General features: G+C 43.2%; 1 protein-coding gene across 1 annotated transcript; it reads right to left on the minus strand.

Moving 5' to 3' along the window:
- Positions 1 to 3450: 3450 nt before the first annotated feature.
- LOC149316005 (opticin-like) lies at positions 3451 to 25619 on the minus strand. Its single transcript, XM_089518583.1, is given in 7 exon segments — positions 3451 to 3921; positions 5356 to 5451; positions 6673 to 6875; positions 12201 to 12359; positions 17910 to 18063; positions 25382 to 25558; positions 25560 to 25619. Coding segments are annotated over 7 exon segments (1020 nt in total). The 3' UTR covers positions 3451 to 3750.
- Positions 25620 to 26916: the final 1297 nt, after the last annotated feature.

Genomic DNA, 26916 nt, shown 5'->3' on the forward strand with positions numbered 1-26916 from the left:
GGGTTTTCTTTTTTTTAGGGCAGTCTCTTTGCTTCTCATCATGTGCTACTTGTTTGTTCCTGGCTGCTTTCCCTTGCATACTCAAGCATCTATCTGCGCCAAGGCAGCTGAACCACACCCTCACCAGAAACTAGGCCAGCCACTGGAGTTTCAGTTCTTCTAATCCTTCTCCATAAATAGAGCCCTTGGCTCTATGTAATGGTCCTCTCTTGAAAGTGCCGAGTTTCATTGGGTTTCTATACATTACTGGTTTTCTATGTAATATGTCCCTGAGATTAAGCTGCAGAGATGCATGGCTGTCACTGTATCCAAGCCTCTAAAACATGCTATATAATACGACAACCATGGGAGCATACCTTCCACTGCAACTTTAGTGCTAATTGAAACAATTGGTCAGAGCTCAGGAAAGTTCCTTTTGGTATTACAACTCCCAGAAACCACAGCCAGTATGGCTACAATTTTCTGCCAGAGAGCTATAGTCCATTGTTCTGAACTACAACACCCTATGCATCTATCTCCACTACAGAATTAAACTGATTTATTCCTCAGCTCCAATTCCTTGCACCTTCAATGTATCTCACCAAATTACAGGTCCCAGGATTCCTTAGGATGGTGCCATGATAATGAAAGTAGTATGAAACTGATACAATTGTGTAGTGCAAACACTTCTAGCTGACACTGAAGTTGCACATCTATGTTTAGTAGGATGGCCAGCTTTTCTAATTTTCTGGGGACAGTCCTCTGTTCGAAGAACTGTCAGTGAGCCCATCTCTGTCTGAAGGCATCCTATGCTTGAAGGCTGTCCAGTTCAAGGGGCGAAAAGGCCAATGAAAGAGAAAAGAAGGGACCTTGAATTGTCCATCCTGTTCAGGAAACTGCCTTTTGTATTACAGCCCTGCCTAACAACAACATACAAATAGCTTGAGGGATATTATTGAGGCGTATGCCCAGAAAATACATTGGGAAAATGTATTTTTTGGATTACAACTACAACAATTTCCCATCCAAAATGGGATGCTGCTATATAACACCTGTGAGTTTGGGTGTCTTAGCTATAAAAACAAAAAAGGTCCATGCTATGAGGACCTTAAAGTACAGTATGTTGTGAATAAAAATCATAGTGGGCTATTCTGAATATGGAAATACAAGCCACTTTTCCTTGGTGACAATCATTTCATTTACTATCTGCCCCAAATAATCTGCTCCCAATATCGAGGTGTACGGTACCTACTGCTAGCCAAATTGTATTGGTACCTGAGGCAGAAAATCTCACAAAGAGCTTTACCCATCCCTAAAAATAAAAAATCCATAATAACAGAGTAAGAAAAAATAATCATTTGCTTAATAACAGATTAAGAAAAAATAATCATTAAGAAAAAATAATCAAAATCTGTGGCTTTAATAAATCCACTTTAATCTACCTAACAGTAGGGCAGGCCCTTTGTCTAAAACAGAGCAGCTGTTGGTTTCTTCTCATTTTTTAATGCCTAGTCTCTCATCCACTCTTACCCCATTGACTACTATTTGCCACACTAGACAATGAAGGCAATGTTCAGAAATTCTTCTTTGCCACCATTTTACTCTAGGTTTCTTTTGGCTCCGGTTCCCCCCTCCCCTGTTTTGTCAATCCTGTGGCACAAGCTCCATTCAAACTGTGGGTTTCCCAGCAACCAGCAAGCAGGATATCGACAATGCTGTTAACTCAAGGGCACAGGCTCACGAATCTCATTGATTTAGATAATCAGTTTTAAATGTTCAAGCAGCAGCAGAAGGGAGATAAAACTCTAACGGCAGAGATTAAGAAAGCAGTTTATGTAGAAGTGGAGGAATATTCTGATAATATTCTTTTGCTCCATCTAGTGGCTCAAGGAAGGAAAGCAAACCGTGATTCTTTTAAGGAACTCCTCAAATCAAGGGGTTTAATTTTTGTTCCAAAGATGCATCCTTTTCTAGGTCCTAAATACTGAGTGAGGGGGGCTCCCATTGCTCACTTTAATAAATCAAGACATACGCTATTCTAACAATATGCTTTTAACATTGTTTTCCTGGATCTTTAAAACCAGGAAAAGCTTGGGTGGATTTGCAGCTGCTATGTATTTCCTTCAGAGGAAGGGAAACAGAATAAAAACCAAGGATTTAAGACAAGATCTTTCCCCTGTAAATCCTTACCCATTACCAAATGAATAAAAGTTATTCCGTAATCCCCACCTTAATGTTTCTCCCCAGCCTAGTCCTTAACTCTCCTTTCTATACAGCCAGAGCAATGGGGCAGTTAAATGGAAGTTTAGCTAAGGAGATTTGGTGGCTGTAGATTAGGAACCCACTTAAAGTGGATTTATGTAGTCACCCTTGCCCCCACATCCTTCCCTACTTTCAAGGTTATAGAGAAAATAACTGCATTCATGTGCAGGCAGCATGGCTGTGTGTGTGCTTCTTATCTATCTCTCAGCAGTGATTTTTTGCAGGAGAATCTCCTGGTTGGATAAGAGGAGATCTGTGTTTTCAGACACAGTTAGTGGTTGTTACTGTACATAGAATCCTTGCAGCAGAAAAAACCCACACACACACAAAATATTTTCCCTTTTCCCATTGCTTCCTAGAGCTACAGTGTCCAAGCAAAGGAATTATTTTTTTTCTGCATAATTTCCATCTCATTGGATTTAGCAGAAGGCTGGCATTGATACAGATTTGGGCTTGTTGTTTCTGGAGGCACCTGGCTAACTGAATATATTATTTTTAAAAGAAGTTATTTACAACAAAGAAAAATAAAGATCTGATTTCAAGTCATCTTGGACCTCAGATTTCTAACTTGAAAAAGTTTTCTAACTTGAAAAAGAGAGACTACCTCTCTACAAATCTATCAGGACTCTCCTTAAAGAAGCTTCTGCAGAAGTAGAAGTAGGACACCTTGGTTATTAATGCCCAGCACCTGGACAAATTACTTTTTGGACTACATCTCCTACGCCTAAATCCCAACTACATCCTAATTACAGTTAACCCAGACTGGGTTTCACAATGGTAGAAAATTATGGGCAAAAGGGTTTGGAACTATAATGGTAACTAATTACTTGTTAAAAGTACTTTTCCAAGTTTCAATCCTACATATGGACTTGGAAAGGCTTTAGCAGCCCCCTGTGTGAGAAACCGGGATGTGCACTGACTATTATTATTGCACAACAGAATTAGTATGGATTAGACACTAGATTGGAGTAAAGAGGCAAAAGATTGGGACCCAGATAGGACATCTACAAAGTAGGATGAAAAGGGCTAGAAGCAGTACTGTCAGCATCTGATATGTGGCTTGTGGTATTGTAGAATGAGGTGCACACAAATATCAGGAAGCAGAGACAAAGCTGCAGTGAACCTTGATTGTGAAGAAGGAAATAGTAAGGACTGATCCATTGCTAGGAACCTTTACTGATTTGTACCACATTTTTTGATGGTCACATATTAGGACAAAAAAGGATGCACAGAGTGCATGCTTCAATCTGACATTATATTTAATTCGCACTAACTTTTACATGTTTGTCAGTTCTTCTTTCTGAGGAGGACCGGGTGACGTTTATGCAGCCTAGCCCTACATACTCTTATATAAAGGAGCTAAGGTGAGAAAAGGAAAGAGGGAGTGTTCAAAATATCAGTTCAACAGCATCAACATCTGCCTGGCAGGGAAATGAATGCCAATGCCTCTTTCCCTGGCATGGATTGTGACCAGCTCCCAGCCCCCAGGCTCCCTGCACTGGCTTTACTTCAGTAGAAACGGCCTGTGGGCAGGCGAGGCAGACAGAAATAAGCATTGGGAAAGAGGCTTAGGTTGATGGGGTTGCCATCCAAGCGGATATCCTCCAGGGCCCTGCGGATGTGGCTGTGGTCTCTGCTGTCACAGAATGTGTCTCCATGCAGGGTCTGGATATTGTTATTCTAGGTAGGGAGAGAAAAGAGAAAACAATCCCAAGGGGTCAAATCAGGTGTGACAGTTCTCAGACCTAAGAATTCAAGGCCAAACCTGCCACAGGTATTTACAAACTAATGGGTGGAGAGGGCTGAATGATTCAAGGGAGGGTTAAATTAGGATTGCAAGAGCAGCTCCTTTCTATATCCCCTTTCTTTAAAGGCTCGTTTCCTGTATTGGTGGTGGAGGGTTTGAGATTGAGGGAGTGAGACTTATAGGGAGGATTGGGCACAGTGCACCCAGTGAGCAACATGCAGCATCAAAGCCAGCGGCAGACTGGAGTTTCATTGGTTTTTGCAATTCTTGAGGCACTCTTTAGGAAGATTTTTAATGTGTACAATTACATACACAGAGACACACACAGATGCCTCCAGATCAGTGGTTTTTACATTGGGAATGCAAAGCTTTGCAGGCCAGCTCTGCTGTTCACGAAATCAAAAATGAGAGTAGACATTGGGTCACTTGAATTTCTTTCTATTTAAATCCACTTTTGGATCTGGTATGGCCTGTAGAAAGTGCTGTGGGATAAAAATTTGGCCTTGAGCTCTAACAAAATTGTCCACCTCTGATCTGGAAAGTAGGGGGAAAGTTCTATACTCCTCATTCACACACCCCTTTTGTTCTATAAACAAGACCCCCGCCCACCGTTATATCCTGTATTATGATGACAAGTCATATATTTATCCAGGTCTAATTAAATGCAGCTTAGAGGCAGCTAGTGGCTCTGTTATTTCCATGAAGCAAATTCTCACTGAGTTTTCCAGGAGCAATTTATGAACGATATCCAAGGTACTGAACATAGTCAACAAATAGGTTCAGCACCTTGGATAGCTTTATACAATGCTTCCATTAAACCTGGAGTAGGTCCTGTAAGACCCACCATGGATCTATCACCTTGTCCCTGAACCAACTATGCCATTGGCTACTTCTGATGCAGCCCAGTTTCTTACACTGCAAGGTGCAGGAAAGACACTTCATTTGCAGCCCAGTTCCAAGCAGCATAGGTCAGCTCATATCTAGGCCAGACTCTGGCCACATGTTTTTGTTTTGTTTTGTTTTTGGATTACAACTCCGAGCATCAAGCAGTCATGCTGGTTGGGAGATGCAGTCCAAATAAGTAATGTTGCAAAGCTCTAGTCTAAGCCTGGCTGCAGACAGAAGGGACCTAAGTTTTTGCTGATACAGGAAATATATAGGAGCAAATCCCAACTAAATGCAAATATAGAACTGATGTCATGTCCACTATTATGCATCAGCCTGTTTAATAGCTCCATTACTTTAATAATATCCCCCCTCCAAAAATAAATGGCTGAAAAGGGTTCATTCTTTTAAAGATCCATCTTTTTTTGGCCATGGGTATCCCATTTCTGTCTTTTAAGGGCCACTTTCACCATCTCATTCACCTGTAGATGCAAAGACCTCAGACCCTCAGGCAGGGGCACTGGAATATAGTCCAATTTGTTATCAGACAGATGAAGGAACTGCAGCTTTTTCAGATCCTAAAAACAGGAGAGAGAGAAACAAACAACCAGCCCTTTGCTGCTGTTCTCTTTCAAGACAGGCTTCCTTAAATCTTTAATGCAGTCATTAATGTTTCAGAGGAATTCAGCTTGATTTTGCCTAGTGTAATGAAATTTAGTCAAAAGAGGGACTACAAGAGAAACTGCTGGGGAGGGGTGGGAGTGTTTATCATTGTAAGTGGGCAATTGTATTTCCAGTTAATTTCAAATGTTTAATTTCATCTCTAATTGTTAATTTTTGTACAGCAAAAGGAAAACAAAGAAAGAGCAAATGCTGCTTGCCTAGAAATGATGCCCATCATACAAATGAGCCTGTGGGCTGTGGTAATTAACAGTAGGATATAGAAAAGTATAAGCAGTTGACCTAGCATGTATCACAGAAACCTGGCTGGATGAGGCTGGGGGGCAAGGAGGTTAATCTCACTCAGCTTTGTTCACCAGTTTTCTTTGCAATAGCAGAGGCGATCTGGGGAGTATGAAAGTGGGGTTGCAGTGGTCTATTGAGATTCCATCCCCCTGACCAGGTGTCCTATCCCACAGTTCTCAATGTCTGAATGTGTGTACCTGAAGCTGGGTGGCCAAGACAAAATAGGGATTTTGTTGGTGTACTGCCTAGCCAGGTATTAAACAGTCTTCGTGTTAGCTGGGGTCATCTCAAGGTTGTTGCTGGACTCCACTGGGCTTGTAGTGCTGGGGGACTTCAACATCCATGCTAAGACTTTCTTTTCAGGAGTACTTCAGGTCTTCATTTTTGCTATGACAAACAATGTGTCTGGCCCACATGGTATCTGGCCCTAGTCATACCATTCAGCATACTCTGAACCTCATTTTCTGTAATGGATAGAATGTGATCTGGGAGTGGAGGAACTGTCTATAGCTTTGTTGTAATGGACAAATGATCATATTTAGAATTGCTGGTGATGTTTACACTTGCTGGGACTTTCTGCAGGGATCAAGGACCCATTTAATTATTTTTAAAATCCTGTTGTAAGTTGCCTTGAGTCCTGAATATAATAATAATAATAATAATAATAATAATAATAATAATAATGTCAAAGGGCCCTAGCACTTCGATCACTACAGCAACATTGGTTCTTGACATACATAAGTACATAACCAGAATAGTTACAGAAGAAGAACCAAACAAAGCAGAATGATGGGCTTTAATCTGTAAGCATTTAAAAAAGGAAAGACATTCACCTTGAAAGCTTCAGGTCTAATGCTTGCACTCTGGATCATGTTAAACCGAGCATCCAGTTGTACAAGGGATTTGGGTAACACAGGCAGGGAAGTCAATCTGTTTTCTGGGAGGACAAGCTCTTGTAAAGAAGGCAGCAGCTGGAAAGAGTCTTCATCCACCGAGGAGATAAAGTTGCTTGTCAGGTCAATTCGTTTCACTTTTTCTGGGAAAACAAGTTTGGGATGAAATCACACATAAATTTTCAGGAATCATTTGTTAGTTAATGTGCATTATTTCTGTTCACATGGCATTCATTAACTATTTTATATGAGAGCATACAACGTTTGAAGTGAGCAGAAGATACTGTCCAATTTGCCCACTCACATATATGTATTGGGCATTACTGTCTTGGGTGCATGTGGAGATGCAATATCATTTTTGTGAACAATTTTCTGCCTGTAATGAACCAAATGTCATTACCTTCATCCTCCTCCTTTTGCCCCTTCTGTTGATCTTTTGTGAAAATAGGGCACATCTACATTGGTCAGAATATTCTGGGCTGCTACTAGAGTATTCTGGTCCCAAAACTGCCCCAAATTATCTCTGTTACCTCCACATTCTGGAATGACACCAGATAGATATTTACACAGCATCTTGCTGTACCTCCTCACAGTGCCACCACTAGTGTGACTCACTTCCTCTGAGGCCAAAAATGAAGTGCCCAGCATTGATCATATGGATGGGTACCTCATTGTGACCTCAGAAGGAGTGACCAGAACCAGCAGCAGTCATGCTGGATGGCACAGCTCTTTCGTACCAAGCATCATTCCAGAGTGCTCCTGGAAAATCTGGAGCAAAAGGTAGTTTTTTAAAAATTCACCTTAAGGCAGGGATGACCTGGATTCAGTGAAGAACAAGCCTTTCCACATGAAGATAGTCCATACTCAAACTGGGGCTTTAGCTCTGTGTCATCTGGACAGAATGTTGTGAGAGCGGTGGGGGTTGGGAGAGCCAATGTAAATGGCCTGTGTAGAGATGCCCATAGTTATTGGGATCCCTTATCAATTTAGCAGATAACTCACTAGCTTGTTGTTTTAATCAAAACATTGCTATGCACTAGGGGAAAAATATTAAATCAGTGGATGAAAAAAGGGTTTCCTGAGTGTCAGAAAACCCTAATGAGAATTCCTTGGTGTTCAGAACCTTCAAAGATTGGGACTTCTTTGCATGAGAAATCCCACCTGTTGTTTTTGTTTTGTTTTGTCTTGTTGGTGCAGACATCTTGAAATATGATTTTCTGCTCAGAAAACAAAATTTCTCTGCAGGAAAAAAAATCCCAAACTGAATAGTTTTTGAAAAATTGGAAAAATGCGCAGTTTTCAAGGACTTTAACACAGCAGTGAGAAGAAAATTGCTAAAATCACTTGTTGGCTCTTTGGAGAACAAAATTAACAAAGACTTACATCCCTACTACATTCATAATGTATTTAAACCATTTTATAGTGTTGTATTTTAAATGTTGATTTTATGTGTTTTTAATTGTATTTTTTATTTTAACGTGTTTTACCCTGCCTTGAGCCTTGAGGACAGGCAGGAAAGAAATAACATTATTTGTCGTCATCATCATCATCATCATCATCATCATCATCATCATCATCATCATCATCACCACCATTAAGGATGGATGAGAGGTTTGTTCAATTACTTTTTGGATAAGCATTTTCAAAAATTCAATCATTTTAAATTCTTTATGAATGCAATTAAACAAATTTGAAGTTTGGGGGGGGGATGCTAAACAAAAACAAAACTGTTTCAACCCTTAGGTTCCCTTCTAACTCTATGATTCTATGGTCCACCCAGGCGTTGAATGTGCAGTTTGCATTCTAGTGTATTCAACCATGTTTGTAGTTAAATTAGGATTCCTGCCTCTTTTTGTCTGATAACATTCTCATTCTTAACATCTCTATGACAGGAAGGTGGAACATGCACTCTCTATATTAGGAATGGCTATACTTATTGGATTTGAATGGTGCAGATGAATGAAAATTTTGTAAACTTGGGGTATTTTTTATATAAGAATTTATCAAAAGCAGCAAATTTCTGCAGAAAGAAGATGCAAAGAACTTGAGATTTATTTATTAATTAAAAACCATGAATGTTGGAGAAACTGAAATGGGCAGATTTGTCTAGCCTTCCCTGGAGGAGGAGGAGGAGGAGGAGCAGGAGCAGGAGCAGGAGCAAGAGCAGGGGAGTTGTCAAAGATTCATGCAGCTAATCAGTACAAGCTTTACAAAATAAATACATTCAGCTTTGCCAGATATACTCATATTGCACTGTTGGGGGGCTATAGCTAGAAGCTGGAGAATGTGCAGCCCTTTGGTGCAGAACGCTAGAGAAAATTCACCCCAAATAGGATCATCTCCACCTTTTGATACATTTTAGTTACATTAGCTATTCTGACGGATGCTTCAGAACATCTCTGGGTCTGACTCACTGCCTCAAATTTCTACAGCCTAATAGTAGGCTTTGTGAAAAGAAAATGTTTTTTTCCATCAGTTTCCCCCTAGCATTAAACAACATTAGTTACCTATCAAATGGCAGCCTCTTATTGTAGTATGGGTGCAAATCCTTCAAAGGTGAAAAGCATGCTGCCCTTGAGATTTTAAATTGGCTGAGGATGATGCATTATGAGCTTTCAGCTGTGATCGTGTTTGTCAGAAACAGGCCAGGTTTGATCTCCAAATCCAAAAACATTCATCTGGCATTTTCCAAAAAGGGACAGACAAGCAGAGGGTTATTCATAAGGTTTTGGGGGAGTTTGTTGTTATTGCTGCTGCTGCTGTGTTCCTTCAATTCTCATTTCCAACTTATGTCAATCCTAAGGTGAACCGAACCTATCACAAGGTTTTCTTTGCTAGTTTCTTCAGCGATGGTTTGCCATTACTATCCTCTAAGGCTGAGAGAGTGTGATTTGCCCAAAGTTACCAGGGACAAATCACACTCTCTCAGCCTCAGAGGATAGTAATGGCAAACCATCTCTGAAAAAAGTTCTAGTATTATGCTCAAACCACTATGCCATGCAGCTCATACATGTTATGTGTGAGGCTCCTCCGGAGGTCTCAGAGGATTTGTGTATGTGTGTGTGTAATCATACAGTTACAGAAATACAGGTAAATGCTGCTTGCCAACATCATGCCTTTTTCCAGCCATTAAGTGACTCTTTATTTGTGTATATGGGTGGAGGTGTGTTCATTGGCATCAAAAAGGACAGTTACATGTGCATGGTTATTGTCTAAACAAGGTACTGAATTCCCTTTTCTTGAATGCCCCTAAAAGGAAATACACAGGCATAATGCTTGCATATCCACAAAATTCCAATCTATATTTCTTCATACATCAGTGTGATTAGCACAGTAAACAAAGCTTGGGGGGATGTTTTAAAATTATAGTTTTATTGTAGTTGAAAAAGTAACTTTTCCAAGATCAGCCATGATCAACATAAGTGTCAAATTAATATCAAGATGCATGAAAGAGACGGGGGGGGGGGGGATGAGAGGGACAGTGGAATTTAGCAGTGATATAGGAGCCCTGGTGGTGCAGTGGTTAAATGCCTGTACTGCAGCCATTCACTCACAAACCATAAGGTTGTGAGTTCAATCCCAGCCAGGAGGCTCAAGCTCAACTCAGGCTTGCATCCTTCCGCGGTCACTAAAATGAGTACTCAGATTGTTGGGGCAATTAGCTTACACTTTGTAAACCGCTTAGGGAGTGCTTAGGTGCACTGATAAGCGGTATAAAAATGTACTTACTATTGCTATTGCGATATAGAACCTACTTCAGATCCTTTATTGTTGTGAATATAGCCAGAAATTGAATGGTACACATAGTACACGTGGCCTATGGAATCCAAGGGTCTGTTCACTGGATCATATTAGCATTTGCCTATCTATATTGGATGCATCCAGGCTGAGTTCAGATGAGCAATAAAAATATCTATTTCTAAATGCTTCACCATACACGACCCATTTTATAATGTAACCCAGAGTTATCATACTGAACTACCATATATACTCGACAATAAGTTGACCTCATGTATAAGTCAAGAGCAGGGTTTGTGGGCAAAATTACAGATTTTGATATGACCCATGGGTAAGTTGAGGGTAAAACCAGCGGTTTGTAAGAAAGGATGTAAAGTGTGAAGCAAAGGAAAACAATGCCAAAGAACTTAATGAAATTCCAGCAGGCATAACTGTTTGTGTGCACCCTAAAGCCTGGATGGGTGACAAAGGAACTGCCACCGCTATTTTCCCATCCAGGCATTAAACAGCAAGAAGTGGCACCACAGTGGAGAAAATAGAGGGGGCTAGTGGTTCTTTTAGGTTCTCTTGGGATGGAATAAGCTCTCCCCTTTGGCCAGTCAACTCAGAGAAAGGAATTGTTCCATTTTGATAAGAGTTTAGGTACAGTATTTTCAGTGATTTGTGAATAAGTCGACCCAAGTTTTTGGGGTCAATTTTTTGACTAAAATTTCTAGGCTTATATATGAATATATACGGTACCTATTTTTAGAAGGTGTGTGATGCCACACAATAAATTAAGTTCCATGTAAGGTAAATTGTAAACAGGTCAATACGTTATTTTCTTCAACTACAGCTCTTAGAATCCTCCATTCAGCTGACTAGGCAATCGTCAGAGCTGTAGCCAAAAAACAGATGGAATTTCATACATATGCAGGAAAAAGAGTTTTGCAACATCCATATTCAGCAAGCAGCTGCTGTGACTGATGTGCAACAGGACTGATGCACAATGGAACCCAGTGCACACTGGCTAGCTGGTGTCCCAATTGTGCATTGGGACACCAGCTAGCCAGTGTGCACTGGGCTCTACTAATGCACATCAAGACACTCTTGATGGTTCCCTGATACAAATCTTTGCAATTCACTAACAGGATTTCTTGATGCCTCTGCTATGTAGCTAAGTATACATAAAGTTATGTAATACAGATTATGATAGAGAATTCTGGGCAACATTCCCAAACTCTGAGGGGAAGCAACTATACCCTGCTCTCCATGTGCCAGATTCTTCATAGATACATTCCATTTACATTGTCTAGCACACTGAGAAGCTATTCATACACAGCCATTTCGTATTTGATAGTCATAGAAGTAAATTTGTTGCAGAATTTGCTGTGGCACAGCTTTTTCCCACTGCTGTGATCTTCCTAGTGGTTATGAGAACAGTGCCTAATTTGGCCATGCAAATTCAGGCACAGAGTGGATGCACTGTAAGAACTAATGTACTATCAGTCTTAAAAGAAATAATCAAATTATGACATACAAGATCTAGCATGAAAACAAATGTCAGACTGAGACAAATGTATGGCAAATGGCCAATGATTTCATATTATCTGCAGAAGAAGTGAAGGGTGGTGGTGGAGGCATGATATGCAGGTGGCCTTGCATGTAGCAGAGAGGTTGACTTAATGGGGAGAGAAGCAAGCTGCAAGCTTCTAAGAATTGTAGCTGAAGTCCTATGGAGGAGAACATACCGAGTCCAGAGAAGTCAGTGGCTTCAATCCTGCTGATGCGATTGAACCGGGCATAGAAATATGTGGTCTCCAAGGGGAGAGATGGGATGTGTTCTAGATCAGTGTCATCACAGTACACTGAGGTGCTGATGCACACACAGATCAAGCAGGTGGGAAGACCTGGTAGCAAGAAAGAAAAAAGTCACATATACAGACTAGACATAACAGAAGAGTTTAGGAATGACCCTATATACATTTTATAAATTACAGGTTGCTAAGAGAGCATGATGACCTAACTATAACAGTCTCACATAATAGTCCTGTTTTGGTGCTCAAGTTGTATGCATTTTTTTTAAAAAAAATCACAATTACACAATTACATTCACTTTTTATGTTTTAGTTAACTGAATCTGTTATAGGAATATCTTAGCTCACCACTAGGGATGGATCCACAATGTTAAATTATTCATTATCACTGCCAGACGTCTTGGAAATGATGCAATTTTTGATGAGGTCTCATTGGGAGGATAGAGGCAGTGGGGAAGATAGATCTGTCTTTCTTCCAGGATCCTCTCCTGGCTCTCCAACTCACCAGCTCCAGAGACTAGGACCTGGAGCAATGGATGCAAGCTACAGGAAAAGAGATTAGGAGGAGCTTCCTGACAGTAAGGGCTGTCCAACAGTGGAACAAACTCCCTCAGAGTGTAGTGGAATCTCCTTCCTTAGAGGTTTTTAAACAGAGGCTGGATGGTCATCTGTCGGGGATGCTTTTATTTAGATTTCCTGCATGGCAGGGGGTTGGACTGGATGGCCCTTGCGGTCTCTTCCAACTCTATGATTCTATGATTCTAGGAGGAAATCTGAATACAGGGTGGTGGAGATGGAAAGCAAGAAAGGGGTTTGAGGAGAACTCTTCACACTGGGTGATTTGGGCATTTGAAAGGCTCCTTTCTTTTATTATTTTTTTTCTTTGAGCATATGAATATTTTTTCTAGCTAAAACATGCATAACTTGGGTCTCTGTAACATTTTGGTATTTCATGACCCTTCAGACATTTTGAAAAACATATTTTTTTCAATAGGACAAGATGTGTGGGAACATTTTTTTAAAAAGGAGAATCCCATTTTCCTGAGGGTTCCAACAGTGCAATTCCTTATTTTATTTTATTTTGAACACTTTAAAGGACTGTGGTACTGCTGAAATATGATGTGTGTTTGTGTGGATGTGTGCATCATAAAATCTTCCAGGGTTGCATATGGCATTCTAGTCATATACTATCCATCCCTGAACAATACCATATGAGAGGAATATCATGCAACAGGTGATGAAAATCCATTTATATTCTGAGATGGAAAAGGGTATGGGAACAATGTAGAGTGCCAGACTAGCCACAATCACAATTACAAGTTTAGCACAATTATGTTGCAATCATATGTGCATCTGCTCACAAATATGTCCCACTGAATTCTATGAGATTTTCTCAAAATACATGTTAGTGTGTTTAACAGCCATCCTTGATACAGTGAGCTCCTTGATAACAGCCATCCTTGATACAGGTATTTGAGATTATCACTCCTAGCATTCCTGATCATGGGCCATACAACCCTGGGGTGCATGGGAATTAAACCCAAAGCATATTGCTGAAGAACGTTGCAGTGTAAAATTCTAGCCCAAAATAATAAAAATGAATAAATTCCAATTAAAAGATGGATCACATGGTGCTGGTCCAAAGAGCTGTTTAAAATGAGAAAGGTTCAGTCTAGATGGATGCAGTGCTGATTAAGCAGATGAAGTAACCTCAGGATTTTGCTGTTGTTGTGTTTTTGTGTGCTTTCAAGACATTTCCAATTTATCATGGCTTTGCTTTGCTCTGAGGCTGAGAGAATGCAACTTGCCCAAGGTCACCCAGTGGGTTTCCATGGCTGGCCAGGGATTTGAACTCTGGTATCCAGAGTCATGGGCCAATGCTTAAACCATCACATCATGCTGGCTGTCTCAGGGTTTTGTCTGGCCCCCCATATTTAGAGAGACAAAACCGATGGATATGGATTTATATTTGCACTAAGAAACCATTGGTACTACGTCTGGAGCCAACCACTCCTTGCAGACTTAACGTGTCAGTGGCAACATGACAAGATTCTAGGCACCAATTAAAAATGCTTGGGTTATTTTTATTTTTTAAAAAACGCACACTCTGTTCAAAGCACTAACTAGACTCTAAATGCATTTGTGGAGGAGTTCAAAGCAGAAAGGCAACAATTTCGCTCACCCAACTACTTAATTTGTCCCAGTTTGGAGTGACAGAAAATGAATAAAGATATTTATCCCTCGCTACAGGATTTTAATTGTCACTAATCTAATTGCTACTCTGTCCGATTGTTGCTGCGTCTGTGCTCATTAAAGTGTTGTTGCTTTGCTGGCATTTTTGTTTATTCACAAGCGGCTCTTCTCACAAGCTCCTCCTGCATCTCAAAGGAGAAATCCAGACATTTTTACACAAAGGCTGAGATCCATTAACTCTGCTGCAGGAATGTTAAGTCTCTGCCAGCATGTTTGCAACAGTGTCTGGGGGCAAAGGCAATTCCCTTTCCCCTGTTTTCTCCCTCAGTGTACAACACAGCAGGGAATGATGGCTGCTGATTGACTACAGGGGTGTACGTGAGCGAGTTCTGCCAGTGCTTATAAGCCTGTCTCTCTCCATATGAGCCTGCTTGAGTATGACAGTCTCTGGAGGAGAGCTTTCTCTTTGCTCCACCATCCTTCCAGGCTCATCTGATGAGGACACAGGAAAAAGCCTTCTCAGTGGCTGCTCCAAGGCTATGGAACTCTCTTCCAAAAAAGATTCAGTTTGGCCCCTCTCTGCTGTCTTTTTGGTGGCAGGCAAAGGTCTTCAGCCATAACTGATCAGGGTAGAGGGCCACACAATTAGGTTGTAGAAGTATTGTTTTACTTGGTTATTTTAACTGAAGGTTTAATGCTTTTTAAACTTTTAAGCCATAGTTTTTGACTATGACTCTAGAGATCAGAGTTTGATTTTCAGTCCTGCCATGACCTTAGGGAAGTCACATGCTGTCAGCCTCAGGGGAAAGCAATGGCAAATCATTCTGAACAACTCTTGCCAAAAAAACAAAACAAAAAAAAGCCCCCATGATAGGTTCACTATAGGGTTGCCATAAGTTGGAAATGACTTGAAGGTACACAACAATTTATGTTGCAAACCACTTTGAATCCCATTTAGGAGAAAGGATACACATCAAATCAATCAATAAATTGTGCACCTAAAAAAAGAAGGAGAAGCTTACACACACACACACACACACACACACACACTATCAGTCACATGAAGCTCCATTGATGGTTACATATGACAGGGCTTTCTCTGTAGCATCCCCACAACTGTGGACCTCCTTCTCAAAGGAGGTCAGGCTGGCACCATTCCAAGTTTCCAGTGGGCAGTGAAGATTGTGATACTTTGAATTTTAAAATCTAGATCTTTGGATCTTAAAATTAGGTCTGTTTTGACTTTTTTGAAATTGGATTTAGAGCAATATTTAAAGAGAAGACTGTTAGTTTTTAGTTACATATTCAATGCTTTAAAAGTTGTTTTATTGATTGTTCATCATCTTGGTGGCCCGTTGGGTCAAGAAGAGATAAATTAATGTCTTAAAATCTATCAATTAATTAATCATTTTATTTACATTCCACCATTTCCCCAAGACCCCCTCCCCCAGTGAAACAGCCACCAGTCCTCCCTCATGTGCTACCATCAGGGCTTAGGAAAGGCACTTTTGAAGTACAGGTCCCCTGACCAGCTAGAATTTCCCAGCCCCAGCTAGAACGTACATTATTATTATTTATTATTAACCTTTATTTATAAATTTACACAGCGCTGTACATACAATCTTTTTAATTGGACGGTTCCCTGCCCTCAGGCTTACAATCTAACAAGACACGACACAAAAGGAGAAGGGAGTGGTAGTGGGGAAGGGACCTCTCTAGTAGCATAATACATATCAAGTACATGGCAATACAGGAAATGATTCAATAAAACAGGCAACAAAAGAACATCAAATAGCAAGTGACAGTTATGCAATGCCTGGGAACGCTTCCCTGAACAGGATGGTCTTCAACTCCATTTTGAAGCTGGTTAAAGAAGTGATGGCTCTTGCTCGCGGGGGAAGAAGGTTCCAGGAGTGAGGGGCGAGTGAAAAGGGGCGAATCCGAGACGGGGCAGAGGAAATCCTGGGCTGTGACAGCAGACCTTGACTACCAGAGCGGAGGGCCCGAGTGGGAAGGTGAGGGGAAAGAAGGTCTGGTAAGTAAGGAGGGGCCAGTCCATGGAGGGCTTTAAACGTGGACAGCAAGAGCTTATACTGAATGCGGAAAGGGAGGGGGAGCCAGTGAAGGGATGCCATCACAGGAGAGATGTGGTCAGAGCAGTGGGCGGATGTGAAAATGCGTGCAGCTGAATGCTGGACAGAAATTAAAGGACGGAGGTGAGAAAGAGGAAGCCCAGCCAGGAGGACGTTACAGTATTCAAGTCGTAAGACCACTAGGACATGGATCAGGATCTTGGCAGTGGAGGCGGAGAGATATGGTTGGATTTTGGCAATATTGTATAGAAAGAATCTACATGGCATCATCATTACCACTGTCATCATTTGGATAAGTCTGAGAATCCATGAGGGGGGGATGTCAAAGCCTGTGGCTACGGCAGTACTGCCACTAAGTGGCCCAAGAGGGTAGTAGCAAGCACTATAGAGAAAGCCAAAACAGGGCATCAGACCCAGAATATAGATTGCATGGACCCCAGAAGCTCGGTGCTGACTTGGTCTTCTCACACTATTTGTACTTCCTCATTATCTAGAGCAGAGGCAAGCAAACTCTAGGAGTCCAGGACCCACCATAGGTTGTACTACCCCAGGCAGAAGTGGACAGAAGTAACATTCACGTTGGTACAGTACAGTTTTCTTCTTCCTGTGCCACACAGAAGGTCATTTGGAGGACTACCTTGGAAGGTGGTAGATGTTCCTTCCTTGAAGGTTTTCAAGTAAAGGTTGGATGGCCAACTGATCTCATGACTTATGCATCACCAAGATGGTAGAATTCAAAGCTGTGTTAGTCTAGAAAATCAGTATGCAAAGTGATCTTGTAACACCTTTGTATTTGAGGAAGTAGACTTAAATCTATGAAAGTAGATTTACCATGTACTAGCAGAGAACAGTGGTTTTCTGAGAAAACTGGGCCTAGCAGAAGAAAAGCAGCATGACTCATGGACAGGTGAGTAGAGAGAGTAAGTGGGGATAGACAGAGGAGGATGCAACAGAAGCAGCAGTAGAAGCAGCAAAAGAACAACCTGTAGGATGATATAAAACAAGTTCTGTCGTGGCAGCCCCATTGATCAGTGTAGGAGGGCAGTGATTTGGGCAGGGAACCTGGCCCTGATAGACCATCTATTCCCATTGTACCACCTGAGGTAGTGGCCTCCATCCACCAGGTACAGAGTGGGTCAAATACGACAAATACTCATTTCTTTTTAGAGTGAAGCGTTGTTGGGAACATTATAGACCACTCACAAATCTATGCTGCATGCATATGGAGAAAGATGGAAGCCAATGGAAGAAATATATACATTTTGAACATTCCTCGGGAGATTAAATGCCACCCTTACCACTTGGATTGTTTGGTAGGTTTTTTCATGGCTGAAAATGGGTGTTTTACATTACCTACCCTGATCTGTTATGGACCCAAACAGACCTGGTCTCTTTGGCCTTTCTTCTGTGGAAGCTGGTGAGCTCCTCAATGGAGTTTGTGTTAGCACAGCTGTTGTGCTCAGAGGCTCTGTCATGCTCTTGATGGGTGGAGCCAAGGTGCCAACCTCAATCTGTAAATAAACCAAGGGCCATGGATCTTCTTAGTCATGAGGCTCATAGCCAGTGTCAACATTTTCAATTTCCAGACAAGTGAACCGATTCAAAAGCTTATATAGAATTCCCTAGATTAAAGAGTATTTTTTCTATCTTTCTTGAGCTGCAGCCTTGCCTTTTGATGGCTGAGTCATACTTTTTCTGTGCAGAAATATTTCAAATATCCCTAGCTGGATAAAGTAACATATAGGCCAGCTAATCAGCAAGGAACAGTTGTTAGACATTCTAATGATCCCAGCAGAGGAAGGAGGGGAAATCACCCTCATCCAGTCTGTAGACTGCTGCTGGCTGTATTTGCAATGAGTTGATTCTCACAATATATTTTTACATTCTTGTACAATAGATGCCCAAGGATGAGATTGGAACTCATCAAGTGTGCATGGAAAGGTCTGTGTTAAGCAGCACTGGAAATGCATATCTTTTACACAGCAATTGCCTAGAAAGGGCAGATCTCTACAGTATTCCATCTTGGTGGCATGAATACTAAAACTGTGAGGCAAGGCTGGCAATGGGACTGATCTCATGACCAATCTGGAAGGACAGATGACAGCAGGAGGTAGTGTTCTGGGTATGTGATAGGACTTTGTGGAGATGACAATATAATTCTGCTCCCTTGTATCATCTGCTGCCCTTTCACACAACACAGCTGTAGCACCATGATTCCACTTTAACTGTCATAGCTGCATCATACAGAAACCTGGTGTTTGTAGTCTGGTGAGCCACTAGACCTCTCCCTGGCTCAGAATTCTATATTTATTCCTCTCTAAACTGCAAATCCCCTAAGCCCTAGTAATTAAACTGGAATCATAATGCTATAATGCTTTAGGGTAAAGGGTCCTTGGTCCATTTTTACTTTCTGTGATAGTAAGCAAGGAAGCGAGCATGGCATAGTTATGTTGTACTACCACTCTGGAGACCAGCCATGAAACCCACTGGGTAACCTTGGGCAAGGCATCTGCTCTCAGCCTCAGGAGAAGGCAACAGCAAACCTCCTCTGAACAAATCTTGTCATGAAAAGCCCATGATAGACTCACTTTAGGATTGCTGTAAGTTGGAAATGACTTCAAGGCACACAACAACAACTACAGGAAGAAGGGCACTTGGACAGTGCTTGGAGGAGCACTTTACATACATGCCTCTGCTGCCACCTGCCAGAACTTGCCAACTTGATTAGAACAGTTGGTGACAGGTAGAAGGTCTCAGCCAGCACTTGAAGGAGCTGCTGTGCCCACATCTTGTTATCTCAAGAAGATTCATCTGGCACCTGGAGGATCTGCTCCCTTGAGTGTCAATCAAGTCCCAAACCAGTTTCCCCTTCATGAGTCCTCCATGATGGGAGGAGAAGTGAGAAAGGATCAAAATGGACTCTACATCCTGAGATGTGGGACAGAGGTTCCTTTCCCCTGCTCTAAGGATTTAGAAGTCTAAAACTCTTTTAATGCAGGGCTCTTTAGGAGCAATTCCTCATAGATTGAACCACATATCTCATGAGCATAAAGAGAAGTCAAAACGAGTAAACACAGTTGGCCCTCCATATCCATGGATTCTACCAGGTTGAAAATGTTTTTTAAAATAATAAATTCCAAAAAGCAAACCTTGATATTTCCATTTTATATAAGGGACACAATTTTACTGTGCTATTGTATTTAACGGGACTTAAGCATCTATGGATATTAGTATCCATGGGGAGTCCTGGTACCAAAGTGCAGTGGATACCAAGGGCCCACTGTAAATGCATTAAAAATTTCATGTAAACTTAGGAGCTAAACAGACTGGTATAAAATGCAGGCATCAGGGTGGAGTGGGAGCATGGCGACTGCACACCGCACACCTCAACTCTGTCCTGATGTTGATATCAGACTGCTTGCTCAGCCGCCCAGCAGGCAGTGTTACGCCATGTCTTTGGTGTAGCGTTTAGATGTACTGCGCCAAAGAAATGCAGAAAAGCCAATGCCACAACACCAAGGGTGTCCTTTTGCTACTCTGAAGAGAAGTGGCATTTTGCTGGTTCTTTTTGGCACAGCAAAGCACCGGATTGGGCCTGTGGCATGTGGTTGCTACAGTGCCAATTCAGCACTGAAAGGGGCAGTGTCAAGCCTCTGCTTTGGGGCCATCTGTTTTGCCCCTTAGTTTTCAACAGAAAATGTTGGCATGCATGCATACATATATCTGATCTGGGTTGGGGCTGCATGTACAGAAATTGCTTCGCCCCTGCAGTCACACATTCTTCTCATCTACAGTTTGCCTTGAAAGAGAATCTCATTGGTGCCATTGATAGCAATAGCAGCTTCATTTATATACCGCTTCATACTGCACTGAACAGTCTCTAAGCTAATTGTCCCCATCAATCTGGGTACTCATTTTACTGACCTTGGAAGGATGCAAGGTTGAGTTGACCCTGAGCCCCTGCTGGGATTGAACTCACAATCTTGTGATTTGTGAATGTGTGGCTGCAGTACACCCATTTAACCACTACACCACCAGGGCTCCATGCTAGCATCATGAAAGGTACAGAGTTCATTCCCAAAGGCCATGGTTTCAATCTGAATCCTTTCATGGTTCTTGTCATTTTAAAAGTTCAGCTGCCTATGGAGGACTCCTTGTTTTGTTTTGCTGCAGCTCCGAGGCGGTTCTGGAGGACCAGACCGGGGACACCTGGGGGGAAGGTGGGGCGAGGGGCGTGTCGGTGGCAGCAACACGCTGAAGACCAGCTGCCTGGACTCCTCCTTCACCACGCCGCCCTCTCCTGCCGGACCTTGGGCCAGGGGCCAAGCTGCTGCTGCCGGGCGGCTCTCTCTGGGGTGTCGGAGGTGCGCATCTGCGCACCGCCCCAGGGAGGCCGCCCACGGACTGTTTGGAGGACTCCAGCTGCGCAACTGCGCAGCCGCGCATTTTTAGCAGCGTAAGAACTACAAGAGGCTGTGTGGATGTCAGCCTTAGAGCAGGGGATGCCTGAAGTGGCTCACCTCTGCTCTCTCAATTGCTGGGAAAGGGGGGGAGGAGGTTATGGACGCGGGGGATGCGCGGGCTGGGGAGGAGGGGGATAACATCGGCAGGAGCGGAGCTCCCATTGAGGTAGTGCTGGGCAAGGGGAGATATGGCGGTGGGAGAAGGGACTTGCGTTACAGAGGAAGGCGGGATCGATGCGTCATATCTATCTCTCCTTCCTGTCCCCCTCCCAACCAAAGGGACCTGAGGGTCACTCCAACCATGCCACAAACCGTGTCGCTGCTCCTGTGCAATGCCAGGTCAATTACCAACAAGTCCCACATCCTCCATGATCTGCTGGAGGACACTAATTGCGACCTGGCTTGCATTACCGAGACCTGGCTTGGGCCTGAGGGGGGCGCTGTGTGGGCACAGGCCCTTCCTGCTGGGTTCTCGGTGAAGGACCAGCCCAGGTTAGGTGGGCCTTGATACATAGGAACACCTTGTCTCTCACCAGGAACCACATCTGACAGACGTCCTTTATCGAGTGTTTTTACCTGACCCTAAAGGCTAAGGACAGTCTAGGGATTCTGTTGGTGTATCGACCACCCCGTGCACTAGCGGACTCCCTTAACGAGCTGACACAGCTGGTTGCGGAGCTGATGCTGGAGACGCCCAGGCTACTTGTCCTGGGTGACTTCAACATCGCCCTCACGGCCAGCTATGTTCCATCCGGTGCGGCTCGGGAATTCATGGATACCATGGCGGCCATGGGCCTGTCCCAGCTGATTTCGGGTCCAACGCATTTTGCGGGTAATACACTTGATATGGTCTTTTGTTCGGATGCGGAAAATCCGTGGGCGGAAACAACTAATATTTCCCCCCTGTCATGGACGGATCATTTCCTCGTGGAGGCAAAAATCAAGGCCTCTACCCAGATCCCCCCCCCCCCGGGGGTGGTGGACCTATTAGGATGGTCCACCCTCGAAGGCTGATGGAACCCAATAGGTTCCAGGAAGCCTTAGAGGGACACATGGTTGGAAGTGACGGCGACTCTGTTGACGCCCTGACTGGTATCTGGAATACCGGTCTCTCTAGGGCTATACACAGCATCGCTCCCAAGCGCCCTCTCAGGCCTGCTTACAAACGTAAGCCCTGGTATACGGAAGACCTCCGGGCAAGGAAGCGGGTCCTGCGACGGCTAGAGCACCGCTGGCGGAAACACCTACGCTTAGCCGACAAGACTCTCCTAGACCGCCTTTTGCAGGACTACGGAGAGGCGATACGAGCAGCTAAGAACTCGTTCTATGGTGCTCGTGTCGCGTCCGTGGAGTCGCGTCCAGCAGAGTTGTTCAGGGTGGTCAGGGAGCTAACTCAGCTCCCTCCCGCCCCGAACCAGATCCTTGAACCTTCTAAGGCCTGCTGTGACCAATTTAACAACTTCTTCGCGGATAAAACCTCTCGGATAAGCGAAGGTCTTAACGCCGGCATTGGAGCAGAACCTAGGGTAGAGGCATCCAGAGCCTCCGTGGACTCCATTAAACTGGATCAGTTTGAGTTGGTAAGTACCGATGATGTGGACAAGATCCTCGGAAGTGTTCGGAAGACAACCTGCTCTCTCGACCCTTGTCCCTCATGGTTAGCAGCGCAGGGGGGACCGGCAGTAACTTTATTGCTGCGCCGGATTATTAATACATCTTTGAGGGAAGGGCAATTTCCATCTGAGTTAAAATTGGCCATCGTAAAACCTTTATTAAAAAAGCCCTCCCTCGACCCCCTGGTATACAATAATTATCGGCCAGTCTCGCTGCTGCCATTTCTGGGGAAGGTGATCGAGAGGGTGGTTGCAATCCAGCTTCAGTCGGTCTTGGATGAAACGGATTATCTGGACCCATTTCAAACTGGCTTTCGGGCGGGTTATGGGGTTGAGACGGCCATGGTCGCCTTGGTCGATGATCTCCGTCTGGGCATCGACAGGGGAAGCGTGTCCCTGTTGGTGCTCTTGGACATTTCAGCGGCTTTCGATACCATAGACCATGGTATCCTTCTGGAACGCCTGGCTGAGGTGGGAATCGGGGGCACTGCACTCCAGTGGTTCCGGTCCTACCTCTCTGGGAGGTTCCAGATGGTGCAGCTGGGAGACGTGTGCTCCGATAAGAGGGCCCTCACAACTGGGGTCCCTCAAGGAGCCATTCTGTCTCCCATGCTATTTAACATTTACATGAAACCGCTGGGAGAGATCATCCGGAGACATGGGGCGCGGGGTTATCAGTACGCTGATGACACCCAAATAGTCTTCTCTATGTCTCCGACTGATGCAGTGACCGAGGATGGCGTCTCTCCTCTCGTGGCATGCCTGGAGTCAGTAATGGGCTGGATGAGGAAAAACCGACTCAGCCTGAATCCAGAGAAAACGGAGGTACTCGTGATAGGTTCCCCTGGTCCAGGAATGGCGGTGGTTCCACCTGTCCTGAACGGGATCACGCTTCCTGTGAAGGACTCTGTGCGCAGTCTGGGGGTGCTTCTTGATTCATCGCTCCACCTTACATCTCAGGTGAATGCGACGGTCAAGAACACCTGTCATCAGCTTCGGCTTATTCGCCAGCTGCGCCCATACCTGGCCCAGAGGGACCTTGAAACGGTGGTACATGCTCTGGTAACCTCTAGATTGGACTTCTGCAATGCGCCCTTGTATCATACCCAGAAGCTACAGCTGGTACAGAATATGGCGGCCAGGCTGGTCACTGGTACTTCCAGGACCAGCCATATTACACCTGTGCTTAAAGATCTGCACTGGCTGCCTATTCGCTTCCGGGCACAGTACAAGGTGTTGGTGATTACCTATAAAGCCCAACATGGCTTGGGCCCAGGATACCTGAAGGACCGCCTCTCCCCATACATTCCGCCCCGCACCCTCAGAACTTCTGGGCAGCAATTACTTAGGGTTCCTGGGGCCAAACTCTCCTCTACAACGAGGAGGACGTATTCCATCGTTGCCCCGACCCTTTGGAACACGCTGCCCACAGAGCTCCGCTCGGCCACCTCCCTGGCACAGTTTAGAAGGGATTTAAAAACCCTTCTATTTCGAACTGCATTCCCCGAGTGAAGTCCTAGATGGCCTCCCTCTCAATGTTGACGGCAAGATGGATGGCTGACCGGGGGTTTTTAAGTTGTTTTTAATTTGTACAATGTATGTATTGTTTTATTATGTTGTTCACCGCCCTGATCAATGGAAGGGCGGTATATAAATAAAAGTTTTATTTATTTATTATTATTATGGCTGATTTTCTGTCTCTTGCTGATTTGCCACTCGTTACCAACCTAGTGAGAGATGTAAAGAAATAGGCATGGGATGGGCCATAGACAGGTGGCCCTTGTAATGTTGTTGGACTACAATTCCATCAGTCCTATCCAGGATGGCCAATGTTCAGGAATGATGGAACTTGTAATTCAACATGGGAGCACATAATATATGAGTTACTGTAAGCTGCAAAACAAATGCAGGAGCAAGGAAAAGACCTCTGACTGAGAACTTGCTGAAAGAAATGCACATGACTGGCAAGGATGATTGAAGCTGCTTCTTTAACATTCCTGATAGATTCCTAGAAGAAAAAAGCAAAGTCACAATTGTTCTGTTGCAGAGGGACTTTGTCTACACATGGCTGTGTGTGCACTCTGTACCTTTAAAGCCTACTTCTGCATCAAATTCTAATCCTACAAGCAGAACATGTTATATGATTTTGCATACTTTTGTTATTGTGAGCCTTCATGTTTTTTCTGATTTATGGAGATCCAATCATGGAGTTTTCTTGGTGGGATTTGTTCAGAAGGGGTTTGTCATTGACTTCCCCTGAGGCTGAGAGTATATGACTTGCCCAAAGTCACCCAGTGGATTTCATGATCGAGTGGGGAATTGAACCTTGGTCTCCAGAGTGATAGTCCAACACTCAAACCACTATGCCATGTACATTTGTATGTTATTATCCCCTCCTCAACTTCTAGATTTCAAATTTTTGGAAACTGTTTGATAAAAAGGAGTGAAATGTAAGAAGAGAATAGTATAAATATAAATAAGGGACAGAGGCTTGCAACTGGTGGTCATGCAGGGAATGAGGGGCATATGGAATGAGAAAGGGTCCTTAAAACTGTGAAAATGTAAAGTAGGACAAATTATAAACAGAGTTTGGAAAATAAACACTTTTTTTGGATATCAGCAGAATTGGTTGTGCTAAAAAAATTTTTTTTCCAATATCTATGAATAATAAATCACACTCTTTGGGGAACTGTTTTGGTCACAACAAATATGTGTGTGTATGCCTTCAAATGTATATAGTATTAATAGCATACCTTTGATGCCAGATCCCCATAATCATAGATCTCTTCATAATTACTAAGATCAATGATCTCTCCATAATTGTCCAGGCTGAGGTCATAATTGTCAAGATCCAGGTTGTCATAAACTGCAGTGTCCATGATTTTGTGCTTCTCCTTCTCCGTCTTTCCATCTTCCTTAGGCAGGGCGGGGTAGAGCTAGTGATAAAGTCAGGGTGGTGATGATTACACCCACCAAGGCTGCAGTCTGCATGCTGTGCCTGTAGAGAAGATGAGGAACAACAACAGATTGTTTGTAACATCATATTAAAACATCATGGAGCCAGTGTGATGTAGTAGTTTGAGCATTGGACTATGACTCTGGAGAGCAGGGTTCAAATCCCCACTCAGCCATGGAAACCTATTGGATGATCTTGGTCAAATCACAATTTCTCAGCCTCAGAGGATGACAGTGACAACCCTGAAGAAACTTGGCAAGAAAATCCATAAGATCACACTAAGTTGGAGATTAATTGAAGTTACATAGCAACAAGAAAATACTGTTTGAAAACACTAAAATTCTGGACCATGCCAGCCACTACCATGTCAGGATGCACAGGGAAGCCATTGAAACCCACAAACATCTGGATAATTTCAACTGGAAAGAAGAAACTCTTAAAGTGAACGAAATTTGGCTACCAGTCCTGAAGAATAGCAAAATGAGGACTCAGTAAATGCAAATGGGAAACCACTCAGTCAGGGGTTTCCCAGCAGATAATGATCACCAATTAGCAGACACTAATCCTCTTTTGCATTAGCTTCCCAGCCTGAGGCCTGCCATCAGCACAGAACAATACACATGCAAATCACTCCTGCATTCCCAGGCTCACACAGTGTGTGTGTGTACACACACACACACACACACAATTTTTTTTCAGGCAAGCATTCAATGAAGATGCCAGCAACAGATGCTGGTGAAATGTCAGGAAGAAACTCTTCTAGAACATGGCCACATAGCCTGAAAAACCCACAAAAAAACTATGGATGCCGGCCATGAAAACCTTTGACTTCAAATCATTTTATTTATAACCTGTCTTTTCCCCAAGACTGGGATTCAAGGATACTTCCAAGTGGCAACTGTATTGAAAGAAATACAAATAAAATCATGTGCATCTTTAAAAAATACAAACAGGATTAAAATTGCATTAAACTATAAACTGTAAACAAAGAAAAAAGAGAAATGCATAGGAGAAATACATCTTGCTACAATGGGGGAGACTGAGACTAGGGATGCATCTCTACTGTAGAAATAATGCAGTTTGACACCACGTAAGTGCTGTAGCTCCTTCCTATGGAATCCTGGGATATATAGTTTTCCAAGGTCTTTAGTCTTCTCTGATAAAGAGTGCTGGTGCCTCAGATCCCAGGATTCTGTAGGATGGTGTCAAATGGAATTATTTCTACAGTGTAGGTGCACCCTAGGTGGCCTGTGTGCCTGCTCACTCTGCTGCCTGGATACAAAATATGGATGCATCACTTTAAGGCTCTCTTTACACAGTTCTTTGTTTTTA

The sequence above is a fragment of the Sceloporus occidentalis genome, unplaced genomic scaffold (assembly GCF_023333645.1).
Source record: "Sceloporus occidentalis isolate IW3139 unplaced genomic scaffold, rSceOcc1.0.p SCAF_3, whole genome shotgun sequence".
In the NCBI taxonomy this organism is placed as follows: domain Eukaryota; kingdom Metazoa; phylum Chordata; class Lepidosauria; order Squamata; family Phrynosomatidae; genus Sceloporus; species Sceloporus occidentalis.